This window comes from Sarcophilus harrisii, chromosome 2, assembly GCF_902635505.1.
Source record: "Sarcophilus harrisii chromosome 2, mSarHar1.11, whole genome shotgun sequence".
Lineage (NCBI taxonomy): Eukaryota > Metazoa > Chordata > Mammalia > Dasyuromorphia > Dasyuridae > Sarcophilus > Sarcophilus harrisii.
In genome coordinates, this window is record NC_045427.1 from 169,161,626 (window position 1) to 169,178,290 (window position 16,665).

Consider the following 16,665-nt stretch of genomic DNA (forward strand, 5'->3'; position numbering starts at 1 on the left):
AATGAAACCCAGTAGTCTAAGAAGGTCAGTGGGAACAGATCAAAGGAACTTCAAAGAGACTGGACTCCTTCCTCTTTGACAATCTGAGATCAAGAATTCTTTATAAATATAGCCATGGACCCTCTCCATCTTGTAGTGTTCAGAGAACTTCATTACCTGCTGAACTTCATTGACAACCAAGTTCCAGCCAAGCCGCAACCATGAAGTCCCTTTGTCTCCTCTTTGCTCTTCTGTTCTTGGCTGCCCATATCACAGCTGAGAAACCAGCAGAAGACACAGTGCTCAATTCTCAGGCTGAAGATGCAAAACAAACTCAAGTAAAAGTGAATTCTGATGGCCCACAAAAATTCTTCCTGCCAAGTCATACTTTTGGTAAGAGGACATCGTATGAGGGAAGCTTGGGAGATTTTAGGTATGGGGATGATCATACAGGTCTGTAAAGTAATCATATGCAGGATTATTTATTCAGAGCTAGAAGGAATCTTGGATCAAATCCAACTCTCTCAATAAACAGAGCATGAAATGTAGATATCCAGGGATTGTGGCCTACCCACAGATAGTAAGGTTCAGAGGTAGGATTTATTTAAACCCAGGACCTCTGACTACAGAATCAGAATTCTTTCTACCATATCATGCTGACCATCTCTCGTCTAGACCGAGAGGAGGAACACCACCATGGAATGATAGTCCACATCTCTACTCCTTTCTCTCTGCTTTGTTCATAATTATAGTTTTTTCTTTGCTGGATAGCAAATCTCACATTTTCAGACAAATGTTGAACCCCTTTTGCAAGGATACTTCCTGCAGGTTCATTTGTGTGCTTCAAGGGAAAGCAAGTAAAGGATGAAATCAGAGATTTTTGTTAGGAATTGGAGAGAAGATATGTCTCCTTATGGATTTTTCTGTGCTCTCTGTCAGGAAGTAAGTTAGTGACCCTACTTCTTTAGGGTCAGACAGAAAGCTGTAAGTCCTAAATTTAGTACTATAGGGATCAAACCTACCAGCTTCCAACAGCCTCTAATTTAGCAGTAAAGGATGACTAGTTCTTTGGAAGCAGAGCTTGTAGCAGAGTCTCAGATAAGATAATGGTCCTAGGTAATTAGTTTTCACCTCCACTCACCTAGATGATACTTACTTAGGGAGGATCAAATCTACATGGTCATCTGCTTTGCAACAAAATCTGCATGTGTACTGAGTAAGATCTCCCTTTCCCAGTTATCCTCTAATCAAAGCCCAGATATCTGCACAATTTCTTGACTACCTGAGTCCCAACCTTCTACTTGCACCCCAGGGAGTATTGAGCTGTTTGTCCTGTAGCTTCCTTTCTTTAGGATAATCAGCCAAAGCTCCAGTTCTTTTCATATCCAAGAGTTTTTTTTAACCATTATTTTATTTTTTATGATTATACATGTATATTAACTTTTAAATGCACATTTCTTTATGAATTATGTTGGGAGAGAAAAATCAGAACAAAAGGGAAAAGCCACAAAAGAAAAAGAAAACACAAAAACAAAATAAACTATCATGTGTTATTTTATACTCAATTGCTATAGTTCCCTTTCTGGATGTAGTTCTCTTTTCTATGCAAAGTTTATTGTGATTGCCTTGGGATATCCAAGATTTTCTGGGAAAAGGACTGGCATATATTGCTGCATCCCAAAGTTCCCAGCCTTTCTCCCTACTTGCTGATTGTAGTGTTCCTTCCCTAGTTCTTTCTTAGTCCATTCTAATGGTATCAAATGCAAGATAATCCTTCATCAGGAGTGGCAAATCACAGAAAAGAAAAGAAGTCACGAGTCAGAAAATCCAGTCAGCCCCAAAAATTCTGAACTTCATATCTAGGAATCCTTCCTCACACATAGGGATCCTTTCCCAGCAATCTCAGCACTGGAGGGCATCCTCTTTTAACAGCCTGAAAACCAGTTGCCAGTTCTATTGCAGTCTAACAGTAATTTTGATCTTCAGGAGGACTGGAGTATCCTTTGTATCCTAAGAGAAGGTTAAGAAAGAGAGAAAGTAAAGAGATGCTAGGTGGTGGAGGCAATTTCTACCTGGGTTCCTTTAGGGGCATTGATAGGACAGTGTATATATTGTAGAGTACAATAAGGTTGTGAATGTGAATGCATCTTTATCTTCATCAGTATCACCCTTATTCCCATCCCCATTGTTTGTATTCATCTCATTTAGTCCTATGACTATGTTATTGGGATTACATGCCTTTGGTAATGGGGGGACAATTCAGTGGATCAAACTTCAGTGCAGCTTTTAGGTATCCCATGATAGTGGAAAGTAACTGAAAATCTCTCCTTCTAGGTCGAACCAGGGGGTTAACTGCCTGCAGTTGCTTCTGCCAACAGCGTTGTGGTTATGCGGAAAGTCGATGGGGCTCCTGTGGCAACAAACTTCTTTGCTGCAGATGTAGATGATTGCTCATTAGATGCCAGCAGGTGTCTGCTCTTTAACAGCCAACTCTTCCCTACTGCATTGTGCCATTAAACACCATCCTTGTGAGCATTAAGATCCGTGTCTGTGATGTAATTGTGCAGGCGGGTTCTTAAATTAAACATAGTCCTATGGAGGAAAGAAAAGGGAAGGGGAATCAAGGGAAGGAAAGGAAAATGAGGGCTGCTTTGGTTCATGTTTGATCATCTGGGAGGCATTTTTATTGTTGCTTGTTTTTGTTTTTCTGAGCACGTATCAGTCCCTTCTCTGTGTTTTGAAAAGAAAAGAAAATAGATGACATTTTTGCATCCCTTCATATACTCTTACAAGTTCATATTTCTCTGGTGCTTGAAGTTTTACAAAGCACTTCAAAACATTTGAGGGAGGCAAATGCAAATAGGATCTTGGTTTCTGGTATCTGGGAAGAACTTTAGAAGTCATTTGGTTCAAACTTCAATCTGATACAAGCAGAAAACTGATGCTCAAAGAAACCCTGAGTCATAGAACTAGCATTGGTGAAGTATGTGTCAGGCACGATACTAGTTGTTGGAGATATAAAGAAAAAAGTGGGATGCTCCCTGTTCTCCAAAAGCTTCCATTCTGCTATGGAGGTATAGTTCACAAATGAACACAGGAAATATGCAAAATGAATACATAGTAACTGAAAAGGGCACTAAAAATTGAGGGAATCAAGAAAAACTCCTTGAAGGAAGATGTCTTTGAGCTGAACCTAGAAGGGAGCTAGATGTTCCAGGAGACAGCTGAAGACAGAACATTCTAGGTTTGGGGAACAAAAAATCTCTTCAAAGACACAGGGGCTGCAGTTGGAAATATCAAATAGGTCAGCCAGCTTGCCTGGAGTGTAAAAAACATGAAGCTGAATTAGGGGAAATTAGTCTGGAAATATAGACTGGAATTGGGCTGTGAAGACTTTTTAATGCCAAACAGAAGAGTTTGTACTTTTTCTAAAAGGTAAAGGGGAGCAGCCACTGAAACATCTTGGGCAGAAAAGTTGCATATCAGACCTTTCTTGTAGATATCAGAGAAAGGATTCAATAAACAAGACCCCGGATGCCTGGAGATCACTTAGGAAGCTATTACTGTAGAATAGATAAAAGATAATTAGAATTTAGCTTGTGGTTGAGATGGTATGACTGGAAAGATGGGGCTTCAGACAAGAGATGTTGAAGTGATGAGATAAGAAAGGACCCAAAGATTTAGCAACTGTTTAGTTATGGGGGTTAGAGTATAGAAAGGTAAGATTATGCTTAATTTGGAAACCATATTTAATAGAAAGATTGTGGTGACTTTGACAAAGAAAGAGAATGAGTGTGGGGATAATATAATGAATTTTGTGTTGAATATATTAAACCTAAATAAATGTTCAGGTGCAGATAGCAAGAGCATAGTAAAAAAAATGTGACAAGTGCCATGAAATCCATAAGAACTATTGTCACTCGGAGAGAGTATAAACAGAAAAGAAGTGATGACCTTGGGATGGAGGCCCAGAGTACCCCCAAGTATAGGGATGGACTGGCAAAGGAGACCCCTCCTTGTATTTGGTAGATATGAAGAGAAACAGAACAGAGAAATCTTATGAAAATTCAAGAAGGTAAGAATATCCAAAAAGAGTGTTTGTTTGATTAACAATGTCAACAAGCACAGGGAAGTGCTTAAGTTTGAAAAGGACTAAAAAAATAAGGTCACTGAGCTGAACAATAAAAAGATCATTGGTGACTTTGGAGAAAGTAATTTTAATCTGCAAGATTTTCTCTCTGGAAACAGAATGAAAAAACTTCCAAAATATAGGTGTACTGGTTCTAGAGTCAGAAAGACACAAATGCAAATCCAGCCTCAGACATTACTGCTAATGTGACCCTAGGCAAGTTATTAACCTCTATTTGCCTCAGTTTCTTTATCTGTAAAATAGGGATGGGGATCTAATGAGTTAAGGTCCACTCTAGGTCCAAATCTATAATCTTATGATTCAATGATCCTGTGAAAAGCAGCTGATGACATGGTAAAAGAGCCTTGGGCTTAGAGTCAGAAAGACCCAAGTTCAAATCCAGCCTCAGACACTAACAGTGTACCCTGAGTATGTCATTTAAACTCTGTTTGCCTTAGTTTCTTAAACTGCAAAACGGGGACAATAAGATCATTTTCTCAGGGGTTTTGTGAAACTTCTCAGCATAGTGAGGGACACATAGTTGATGTTAAAAAATGTTTATTCCCAACCTAGAATCCTTCTCCTATAATCTTCCTGTGACACAATCACCTGAGCCAATAGGTACATGTTCTTATAGAAAATGGAGGCCTAGGAATGTCTCCAAATTATTGATGTCTTTGTAGGTCAAAGCATTCTGGAAAATATAATCCATCCCCTTTAGATACTATTCTTTTGTATGAGTCCTGTACTTTACTTATTATATACTAGACTGCTCCAGAGCTTTCCTGTTCCTATGCCTTTGCTCATACTGTTTCCTCTCTCAATTATGTCTTTTTCTACAGTTCCAAGCATCCATTTCCTTCTCACTCTTTAAGAACAGTTTATTATCTTCTTCATGAAGCCTCCTTCATTGATCCTTAATCCAGAAATGACCTCTCCTTCCTTTGAACCAATAAAGCTCCTACTTTCTGGTTTCTCTGTTCCTTCATAGTTTATCTTTTCTAATAGTTCTTTGAGGAACAGAACTCCAAACCAGGGCTGAGTTTTGCCCAAGGGGGAATATTTATGTAAGGACAAGAAATAAGTCTGGGAAGGGAAAATCTAGTTGATGAGGAGAGTATGCATAGTAGAGCTGTGTCAGGGTGGGGATAGAGTGACAGGATGTTGAAAGGAGAGTTGGGAGAATATGATTCTTTTAGATAAAGGAGGAAGCATTGGTATTAGGCAGCTGAGAAGGCAAGGAGCTGGCGTTGGGCTAAGGTGTGGGACAGTCTCTACCTCCACAATTCCCTATTCCCACCCCAAACTCACAGTAATAGGGATGGAGGATGGGAGGAGGGAAGGGGAGGAGGCTGAGCCAACTTGGAACCAGAATACATTTGGAACATTTCAAAAGTGCCTGCCTAACAGCTACTCCCTCCCCCCAACCCCATTCTCCCTTCTTCAACTTTTTATCCTGAATCATGAGATCAGGAATTGATGTTCTAGAAGCACTAGTGTGTTTTTAGAGAAGGAAATTCTAATACTCTGCCTACAACATCACTGGCCTGGGAATCAGGAATCCTATGTTTAGTTCCCGCTCTGATGCTTACTATATGATATACTAAAAGGGTGGGGTGATTTGTGCAAGGCAGTAAGGGAACTGCCTTGTACGTTCCTTTTCATCTCAGTCTGCATCTAAGAAGTCTGGGATCTTTTGGGCCTCATTTCAGCTAAGCTTAGTTTGGTTAAAAAATGAATGTGTTTTCCTCTATAGCTTTGAAAATAGGTATTCAATACCTTCCTGGGGCTTTTGCAAAGTTACCAGTTGTCTTTGAATTTCCAAATCTAATAATCTTTTCTTGATCCTCATCGTTCTTGACCTCCCTGTAGCCTTACAATTTTGATCACTTTCTCTCATATATTCTCTCTACTATGGATTTTCATGATATTATCTGGTTCTCTTGCCTGACCATTCTTCAAAGTGAGTCTCCCCTTCTTGCCATCACATAACCACAACTCTAGTTCAGATCCTTATCATCTTTCAACTAAACTATGCAAACCTTTTAATCATCTTCTCTGCCTCATCTCCCTGATCTCTCCTATACTCCCTTCAGTTGCCAAATTGACTTTCTTAAAAAGTAGACCTGTGTATATTATTCTCCAAATTCAACTCCAGTGAGTCCCAGTCACTTCTAGGATCAAATTTAGTCATTTAGTTAGCAATTTTAATATTTACTCTTGGTATATTTAAAATCTTCTAACTCCCCATCCACACATTACAATCTAGGAAGCACAGCCTTCTTGCTATTATTCCTCACACACAATGCTGATCTTCTGCCCCTTTTCCTTTGTATTCGAAATTCCCATGCTTGGAATGTTCTTACTTCTAACCTCCAACTCTCCTCCTCTCTACCCCACAACCCCACCCCATCCCAGATTTCATTAAGGCTCAGTTCAAGCTTTATATCCTCCAGTGACCTTTTTTGTTCATTAGTTCCTTTCTCCAGGTACTAGGACTATCAATCCTAAAGTAAACTTCCATCTATTTCATATTCATATGAAAATCATGAATCATGAACATAAATCATGTTCTGATTTATGCAAGTTGTCTTCCCCAATAGAATGTAAATCCCTTGAGATTGGGGCTTGTTTTTGCTTTTTCTTTGAATGTCCACTGCTTAATACAGTATCTGGCACATAGTAAATGATCAATAAATGTTTGTTGATTAATGGTATGTTATAATTTTTTTTTAAAGAAACAGATGATTTAATTGCACATGCCATCTTATTCTCTAGATATTTCCAAGTTCTTTTTAAACTTCATGTGTTGAGGGGAAGGAGTTGGCTTTTGATCTGAAAACAGATTATCCTTGTCCTACTCCCACAGAACAAAACCAAGAACAAAAGAAAATTCCACCACAGAAGAAGTCCCACAAATAAGCAATATTCAGGAGGAATTTAATTAATGAAAAATAAAATAATTTTTAAAAAAATGGTCCATGACTAGGAACAGAAGAAAAAGGATGTCACACCAATAAGCCCATGCATAAGAAACTTTCTGGACCTTCGTCAGTGCAGAACTAACCTCAGCATTAAGAATCATATCCTCACACTTTCTTTATACATACTTACTATTATATACATGTGTAAAAGGAAATGCAAACTTTAGTTTATTATAAAGTGGCTTCTCTCCTAGCTAGCTTGGCACATAAAGGTATGCAAAGTGAGGAGGTTGTAAAGATCGAGCAAATAGCTGATTTTGGAAAATAAAATGGGGGGGGGGACCAAGAAAGTGAAAATAGATAAGATTAAAAGCCACAAAAGTGAAAACAATATATTTTTTCCATATTAGTCTATGACTACAATTTAATGTCTCTGCCATCCTGTCTCCCTAAATCATGTCAAAGTTCCTAGCAGCTTAACACAGAGTCCTCAAAGAACTATCAAGCCAGGGTTCTCTGCTCCAAAGAGTTAGAGTTCACAGATTGATAAAGTTCAGTCAGTTCGAAGAATCATGGGAGGATGCTTGCTGCCTTCATCCAATCTTAGTATATTGGTTTCATTTTCTGGACAAGTACCACCTACTGCATCCAGGTCCTCTATGTAGGTCTCCTAGGTAAGGAAGATACATAAGTAACCTCTTGTCACAGCAGCATTGTACGTCTGAGCTACTAATGGAGGGTCATGGAATGAAGACTCTAAGTTCATTGGTCAGCTCCATACTGCCATCCAACTTGTGTTTCATCAGAGTGCATTCCCCTCTTTCTGATGGTCCAGGTTGTACATATATAAGTATCCATCAGAAGGTCCCATTAATCATCAGGGAAATCTTCTGAATTGCAGCAAATAAACAGAGATTTTTTGTGACCACAGAATGGTCATCGGACAGTAGCAAATGCTCTATCCTGGTTAAACATTTCTGTTACTTGAGAGGGCAAGGCCATAAGCACTTTCCCAAAGTATCCAGTCCAGGCTCCTCCTGAGGATTCTCTTTTCCAGTCTCAAGTTTGAAGATGTGCAACTGTTTCAGTGTTACTGGTTGCAGAGAGGAACATTCCATCCATGCTGAAGGCCAAAGAGCAAATGCTTGCACACACCTTTACTCTTTTTCTTCTTTCTGTCCTTCTGGGATAGAAAATATTCTCATCACAGTTCCCTTCTCGGAAACAGTGGCAAATTTGGTACTAGTTGCATCAAAAAAGAAAAAAAGCCAAGGCTGCTAGGGGACTATCATGAGCTGGTATCATATTAGCAGCCCTCAAATTGTGTCAGACTTGAACTTCCCTGATAATTGCACTCCCAGGATAAGCCAGATAACAATGATCATTGTTTATTGACAAGGCACACAAACCTGCAGGGTTAGAAGGAGTTTTCCTGATTGTATGCAGTATCTTCATTTCAGGAATATTGTATATGTACAGACATTCTTCTAGGCATATAAACAACCTCTGCCTATTCAATTTGATTGTCAATATGATATTGGAATAGCTATAATTGCATATTTTAGTCCCCCTTTTTAAGTGGCAGATTTTAGTTTTCATGGAGCTTTGAGACTGTTATAGTTTCAAACACATTTCGAGCTCCATGAAGGCAGGAGGCATTTCTTATTTACATATACTACTAACACCTTCCACAAAGAGACTTCTAGATGACACAGTACAGAGGATGTTGGATCACAAATCAGGAAACACTGGATTCAAATCCAACCTTAGATACTAATCAACTGTGTAAATCTAGGTAAATAACTGAATCTGTTTGATTCAGAATTTTACTGCTTATTTACTTCCAAACTCTGAATAGTTGAGGTACAAAAGCAGGCCTAAAAACAGGCTTTAGAGATCAAGTATCAATTTAATTTAATCACTTTAAGAGTGAGGAATACAATTTGCAAACAAAGTTCTGGGCAGGAGACCACCTTCTGTTGCAGAAAAGATAGAGATTTTAAATACCTATCATAAGTGAAAAGTGAGAAGGTGGGGAAGGAAAGTGGGTTACAATACAATCATTTTCAGGCTCTGAGTGATTTCCCATGGCAAACTCATGCCAGTAGGATAGATATGGATATTTTCCAGCCATGTGAGAATAGTTCTGAAGTGATAGTTTCAAATACTGGGGATCATTACTTGGTGGGGGGCAGGACCAGAGTTTTGTGATTGGAGCAGGGTCTAAGAGTCTTTGATTTACTTCACTTAACATATACAAAAGAGAATTGTCAAGAACTGATTGATCATTTCAAGCTGCATTATGATTCCCAAGTCAGAGTCTGCTGGAAAATGGTAACTCTGAAAAATATAGATTATAAATATATTAATTACATGTATCATATTAATAATTATGAAAATAAAAATATTTTTCGACATGTCCTTTGTAAAAATGGGAATAATAAAATACCTGCCCTCAGCCCTAACTCAAAATTGTTATGAGGATTAAATGAGTTATTGTAAAGCACCATATTCTTTCTGTCTACTATTATTATTTCATGTGTTTAATAAATATTTTTTGTTTAGTTTTTTAATGACTAAAAAACTATATATACTAGCAAAGAATCTCTAGTGAAGACGCTGACTCTGGTCTTGGGGACTGGGCATGATTCCTAGAGACATGGTCATTGGTTGAAATGACTAGTAAGAAGTACTGAACAGCTCCAGTTCTGAAGTCAGGAGGACCTCAGCTCAAATCTGGCCTCATACACTTAACACTTCCTAGTTGTGTGATCCTAGGCAAGTCACTTAATCCCAAGTGTCTCAGCAAAAAAAAAAAAAAAAAAAAAAAAAAAAAAAAAAAAAAAAAAAAAAAGGAAAGAAATACTGAATAGCATGCTGCTTATCCACATGTGATCAATGCTTCCTGTCTTTCTTAAGGATGTGCTTCCAGATGTGCTGTATGGCCTAATAATATTCTTCCTTTTACTATTACATTTTCACTCTTCTTTATGGGGGAGACTGGGAATCATGATAAGAATGAACTTCATAAGTTAAAATATTGAATAATAAAATATTCATAAGACAATGAATAATCCAGTAACTGAATAGTAAAGTAAGAAGACATTTCATCTGTGTTGGTCAAAATAATATGTTGAATTTAATAGGGATGGGAGAGTGGGAAGTACTTTGTTTAACCCTTATTTGAAAATTTCAGGCAGGAAGTGGAAGGCAGGTAAGTTTGGTTACATTTGGTGTCCTATTCTACTCTTCCCCTCTCCTCCCCCTCCACTGAGCTTCATGGTGCAAAGTGGGGGAGGGTGTAGTAGTAGAAAAAACTAGAAGTATGGGTAGTTTGTAGGCTGATTCTCCCCTTCCTTTTTATCCCCAGAGCAACAATTGCTTCCATAAAAGATAAGTGAATAAATATTAAATATCATATAATGTTCTAAATGTTTTACAATTATCTCATTTGATTCTCAAAAAAACCCTGCAAAATAGGGACTATTATTATTCCCCATTTTACAGTTGAGGAAACAGGTAGAGAGAGGTGAAGTGACTTGACTAGGACCTGAGGTAACATGTTAACTCTTGATTCCAGGTCCAGTCCCTTATCCCCTGTGCCACTAAGCTTCCTAATTTTATAGGCTGTCAGGACTGAAAGAAATCTTAAAGATTGTGTGTGCCAATCTCTTCATTTTGCAGAGGCAAAAATAGGTCCAAGAGGAGAAGGGACTTGCTCATGACTACATAGGAAGGAAATCATAGAGCAGACACTAGAATCCGTGTCCAGACTCTCACTTTGGACAATTGCTGTCTTCTTGATACTGATCTCCTTGAGGGTCCATTAAAGACAAATACTTCCCTTTCTACCACAGCTACTTGAATTTGTCAACAGAAGAAGTGCCACTTTTTACCAGTTGTTCATCTGCTCTCTCTGCTCCTCCCATTTGCAATTAGCTCAAGTGAATGACTGACAGCATAGATATTCCAGACACAAATTCCTTGAAGAAACAAAATAGGAGCTTTATGAAGTCATCTCTTAAAGTCCCATGTTTCCATGTTGAGGCTGTTAATACTTTTCTTTTTGTTGAAATGAAATGAACTAGTTTTCCCACAGCCACACTCATACTTTGTGTTCCCCCAAGTAAAATATTCATGTTCATAGTTGGGATTCCAGAAGGAGCCAAACACAAGTTCATAGATAAGAATAGGGATAGCCTGAGATTTGGAGAGAGAAGGAAAATAAAACAAAACAAAAAAGAAGACAAAATGTTGAGTGGAAACACACCATTCTTCAGAAATATTCTTCTTCAGCCCCAGCAGTTCTAATAGTCTGTTCAGTCCTTGTCAGGTCATCTGAGAATCCAGGGCTGATCAGGCACTGGGGCTTAGAAACAGATTATCCTAATGAGGCACCTGCCTGTACACCCAGTGTCCTTTGTGGGCCATTGGTCCTTTAGCACATACAAAGTCTATGATTAAACATTATATAACATGAGAAATCGGAAGACCTGACCTATCCTGAGCCATTGTTCAAGGAAACCTACTTTCCATAACTCAATTACTCTTAGCTGCACTTCCCCACCCAGAGAGAAAAAATCTGGGGAAAATCACCAAGAAAGATTTTTGGTTAGTTTGAAAGGACAGCCATGTTAAGCAAGGCTAAGAATGAACTTCTTTGTGAAACTCCTCATGCCCAAAGTCATTGCAATTATACTGGGGTCTCATGTCTGAGACACATCAGAGTCCTTTTGTTAAGAGACAGGAGAAATTTGATGGGGGTAGAAAAGGCTCTGTATATGAAGATAGGAATAGCTGAATTTAAATAAGTAAGAGGAAAGAAAGTGAAAAAATGGCATACTTCCACCTGTATTCAATCAATATCAATTATTTCTCAGGAGGCAGATAATAGGTTTCATCTTTAGTCCTTTGAGTCATTGTACTGCTAAGAAGAAGTAAGTAATTTACAATTCTTCATGGAATAATATTGCTGTTAGTGACACAATATTCACCTGGTTCTGTTCACTTCCCTATGCATCAGTTCATGCAAGTCTTTCCAGGTTTTTCTGAAATTATCCTGCTTGTCATTTATTATAGCACAATCCTATTCTGCTATAGTCATGTACCATGGCTTGTTTAACCATTAATGTTTAATTGATGGTATTCCTTTTATGGCCCATTTTTAGCCACCACAAAAACAGCTAGCTGGTATGAATATTTTTGTACAATGGGGTGCTTTCCCTCTTAAAATTTTTTTTTTAGCTTTTTATTTACAAGTTATATGCATGGGTAATTTTACAGCATTGACAATTGCCAAACCTTTTGTTCTAATTTTTTCCCTCCTTCCCCTGAATCCCTCCCCCAGATGGCAGGTTGACCAATACATGTTAAATATGTTAAAGTATAAATTAAATACAATATTAGTGTACATGTCCAAACAGTTATTTTGCTGTTCAGAAAGAATAGGACATTGAAACAGTGTACCATTAAATGCAGGTGGACAAAGATAGAGGGATTGGGAATTCTATCTAGTGGTTCATAGTCATCTCCCAGAGTTCTTTCGCTGGGGTGTAGCTGGTTCTGTTCATCTCCTTGTTGAAGAGGGCCAGGTCCATCAGAATTGATCATCATAAAGTATTATTGTTGAAGTGTATAATGATCTGCTGGTCCTTCTCATTTCACTCAGCATCAGTTCATGTAAGGCTTTCCCTCTTTTGATCAGTGTCTTTGGAATATAGATTTCATGGTGGTATTACTAGATTAGAGGATATGCAGTTTGATTGAATTTTGGTCATAGTTTCAAATTGCTCTTGAGAATAGTTGAATCAGTTCACAAAACCACCAACAGTGCATTAGTGTCCCACTTTGCCCACATGCACTCTAACATCCAACATTTTCATTTTTTTTCTTTTATTTGGTCATGTTACATAGTCATAGGTGTGAGGTAGTTCTTCAGAGCTATTTTTATTTGTATTTCTCTGATCAATAGTAGTTTAGATTTTTTCATATGACTACAGAGAACTTTGATTTCTTTGTCTAAAAACTGTTTTAATCCCTTTACAATTTAATTATTGGGGGAATGATCTGTATTTTTATACATTTGATTTAGTTCTCTATATCTTGAAAAATGAGGCCTTTATCATTTTTTTCCAGTTGCATTTTTCCAGTTCTCTTCTTTCTTTGTAATTTTGGTTGCATTAGTTTTGTTGGTGTAAAAAACAAACAAACAAACAAACTTAATCTTCTGTAATAAAATTTAGTTATTTTACATTTCTGTCATTCTTTCTACATCTTCTTTGGTCTTAAATTATTTCCTTATCCATAAATTTGAGAGATAAACTATTCCATACTCTCTTAAATCATGTGCCCATTTTGACTTTATCTTGATATACTGTGTGAGATGTTAGTGTATACTTAGTTTCTACCACAATGTTTTATAGATTTTCTAGAGATTATGTCCAAATGATGAATTTTTTCCCCAAAAGCTTGGATTTTTGGTTTTCTCACATACTAGATTAGTCTCGTCATTTAATATAAAGTAGTTTGTATCTTATCTTTCCAATGGTCTACCATTTTATTTCTTAGCCAGTACCAGATCATCTTGATAGTGAGAACTTTATAATGCAATTCGAAATTGGATATGGCTAGACCACCTTTTACATTTTTTCATTGATTTTCTAGAATTCCCTTGATATCTTCAAACTTCTATTTTTCCATATAAATTTTGTTATCATTTATATATATATGAAATAAACTTTTGATAATTTGATTGACATGGCACTAACCATATAAATTAATTTAGGTAGAATCGTGATTTTTATTATGCTGGCTCAATACCCATGAGTCATTAGTAGTTTTCCAATTGTTTAGATATGACCTTATTGGTTTGAAAACAATTTTTGTAATTTGGGTCATAGAGTTCTTGGATTTCTCTTGGCAGATAGACTTTCAAATACTTTATATTGTCTTCAATTATTTTAAAAGAAACTTTATATCTTTTGTTGCTGCACTTTGTGAAAATAATCTAGAAATGCTCGTAGTTTATGTGGGCTTATTTTACACAACTACAACTTAATAATTTCATAATTTTTAGTTGACTTTCTAGGATTTTCTCAGTGTAACATCATATCTACTTCAAAGAGTGATAGTTTTGTTTCCTCATTGTTTTAATTCCATTAATTTCTTTTTTCCTCTTATTGCTATAGTTAACATTTCAAGTACAATATTAAATAACAGAGATAATAATGTATATTTTTGCTTCACCCCTAATCTTATTGGGAAAGTTCTAATTTTATAGATTAATTACAGTTAATGCTTGTGGGTGGTTTTAGTGTAATATTTATGTAAAACCACCTACCGGTAAGTTCCATTTATTCCTGTGCTCTTTAGTGTTTTTTATTAATAGGAATAAATGCTGTATCTTAAAAAAATCTATTTCTGCATTTATCATATGATTTCCATTCATTTTCTTATTGAAATTGTCAAATGTGCTGATAGTTTTTAAAATTTTGAACCAAAACTACATTCCTGATATAAATCACATCTAGTCATAGTGTATGGTCCTCATGTTATATTGTTGTAATTTCTTTGCTAGTATGTTATTTAAAATTTTTGCACCAATATTCATTAGGGAAATTGTTCTATAATTTTCTTTCTCAAGTTTTGTGTTTTTGGGGGTTGGGTATCAACACAATATTTTTATCCTAAAAAAAGTATGGTAGAACGTCTTCACCTATTTTTCCAAATAGTTAACATAATAATTGGGATTGATTGTTTTTTAAATAATTGTCAATTCACTTGTCAATCATCCAGGTGCCAAGAATTTTTTTCTTAGGGAATTCATTGATGACTTGTGCTAGTTCTTCCCCCCCCCAAAAAAAGCAATTATTAAATCACATACACGCACACACAAACATACACACACACACACACACACACACACACATATATACAAATATGTATGTATGTATATATATATATATATACACACATATATAGGCAAATCTGGAGCATGTATATTTTTTTGAGATATTCATCCCATTTCATTTAGATTGCCTAACTTATTGACATAAGATTGGGCAATAGTTTTAATTTCCTGTTTTATTGGTGGTGAATTTGCCCCTTTCATTTTTAATACTAATAATTGGTTTTCTTCTTTCCTTTTTAAAATTAAATTAGTCAATGCCTTATTTTATTGTTTTTTTTTCCATAAAACTAATTCTCAGGTTTATTAGTGCAACAGTTTCCTTATTTTTAATGTTAGTAATCTCTCCTTTGATTTTCAGAATTTTGAATTTGATGTTTAATGTTAGATTTTTAATTTGTTCTTTCAATGATTTTTAGTTGTATGTGCAAATAATGGATCTGATTTTTCTCTATTTTATTAATGTAAGCAATTGAAAATATAAATCTTGTTTAAGGTACTGCTTTGGTTGCATCCCTTAAATTTTGCTATGTCATTATTATTTTCTTTAATGAATTCATTCCTTGTATCATTTAAAGGATTTGATTATTTAATATCCAATTATTTTAGACCTTTCTATAGTCTAATATTGAATATAACTTTATTGCATTATAATCTGAAAAAGATGCATTTGCTATTTCTGCTTTTCTTCATTTAATTGTGAGATTTTCATGTCTAACACCTGATTAATGTTTATATAGATGCCATGTACTACTGAAAAAAGGTGTATTCTTTTCTCTTCCCATTCAGTTTTCTCTACAAATATAGCACAGTGAACTTTTCCAACATTTTATTCCTCTTTTTAACTTCTTTCTTATTTATTTTTTGGTTGGATTTATCTTGTTCTTAAAAGGGAAAGTTGAAATCCCTTCCTATAGTATTTTTATCTGTTTATTCTTGAAACTGATTCTTTTTCAAAAATTTAGATGTTATCCTATTTCATGCATATGTGTTTGGTATTGCTATGATTTTATTGTTAAAGGTATTTTTCAGCAAGAAATGGCATCCTTCTTTATGTCTTTGAATTATACATGTTTTTGTTTTTGCTTTGTCTGAGACCATGATTACTACCCCTGCTTTCTTTGAGTCAGCTGAAGATAAGAAACTTTTCTCCAACCCCTTATCTTTACTTTGTGTGAATCTCTCTGTATAAATATGTTTCTTGTAAAAAAAACATACGGTGCACTTGTGGTTTTAAGCCATTTTGGTGTTTCCATTTTATGTGTGAGTTCATCTAATTCACATGTCTAGATATGATAGCTATGTATTTTCCTCCATGCTATTATTCACCTCCACCCTTTCTCCTTCCAAGTGTTTTATTTCTGATCACTGCCTTTCTTAATATGTCCTCCCATTTAAAAAATACCTTTTCTAATTTCTATAATCCCTGTCATTTTTACTTATTTATACAGAAATGTAGATTTATATAATTAATTGAATATGTATGTTATTATCTTTGGGCCATTTTGATGCATAATAATAGGTTTTTCATTCCTTTTTTATGTAGGATAATTTAACCCATTCAATCTCTTTCTTCCTTTTTCTTCCAGTTCAATTTTCTCTCTTACCCCTTTATTTTTTTAAACTATCATACTACCAAAAAAATCACCTTATATCAACATTCTCTGTCTATATATTGTCCTTCTGATTGTTTTCAGAATAATAAAGTTGTAATTTGAAGGTGTTGC

General features: G+C 35.9%; 1 protein-coding gene and 1 pseudogene across 1 annotated transcript; one reads left to right on the plus strand and one right to left on the minus strand.

The window, feature by feature from the left end:
- Positions 1-110: 110 nt before the first annotated feature.
- LOC105749056 (neutrophil antibiotic peptide NP-1-like) lies at positions 111-2,518 on the plus strand. The gene is made up of 2 exons (XM_012539922.2): positions 111-372; positions 2,314-2,518. The coding sequence occupies exons 1-2, from the start codon at positions 201-203 to the stop codon at positions 2,424-2,426; spliced, it is 285 nt and encodes a 94-aa protein (XP_012395376.1). The 5' UTR covers positions 111-200; the 3' UTR covers positions 2,427-2,518.
- A 4,629-nt stretch (positions 2,519-7,147) lies between these two features.
- LOC100922267 lies at positions 7,148-8,502 on the minus strand (annotated as a pseudogene).
- Positions 8,503-16,665: the final 8,163 nt, after the last annotated feature.

Bases quoted from the DNA above. Each gene is read 5' to 3' on its own strand.
- LOC105749056 (XM_012539922.2), top strand. From the start codon at position 201: ATGAAGTCCCTTTGTCTCCTCTTTGCTCTTCTGTTCTTGGCTGCCCAT. The intron at 373-2,313 runs GTAAGAGGACAT...CTCTCCTTCTAG, and splicing joins CCTGCCAAGTCATACTTTTG to GTCGAACCAGGGGGTTAACT.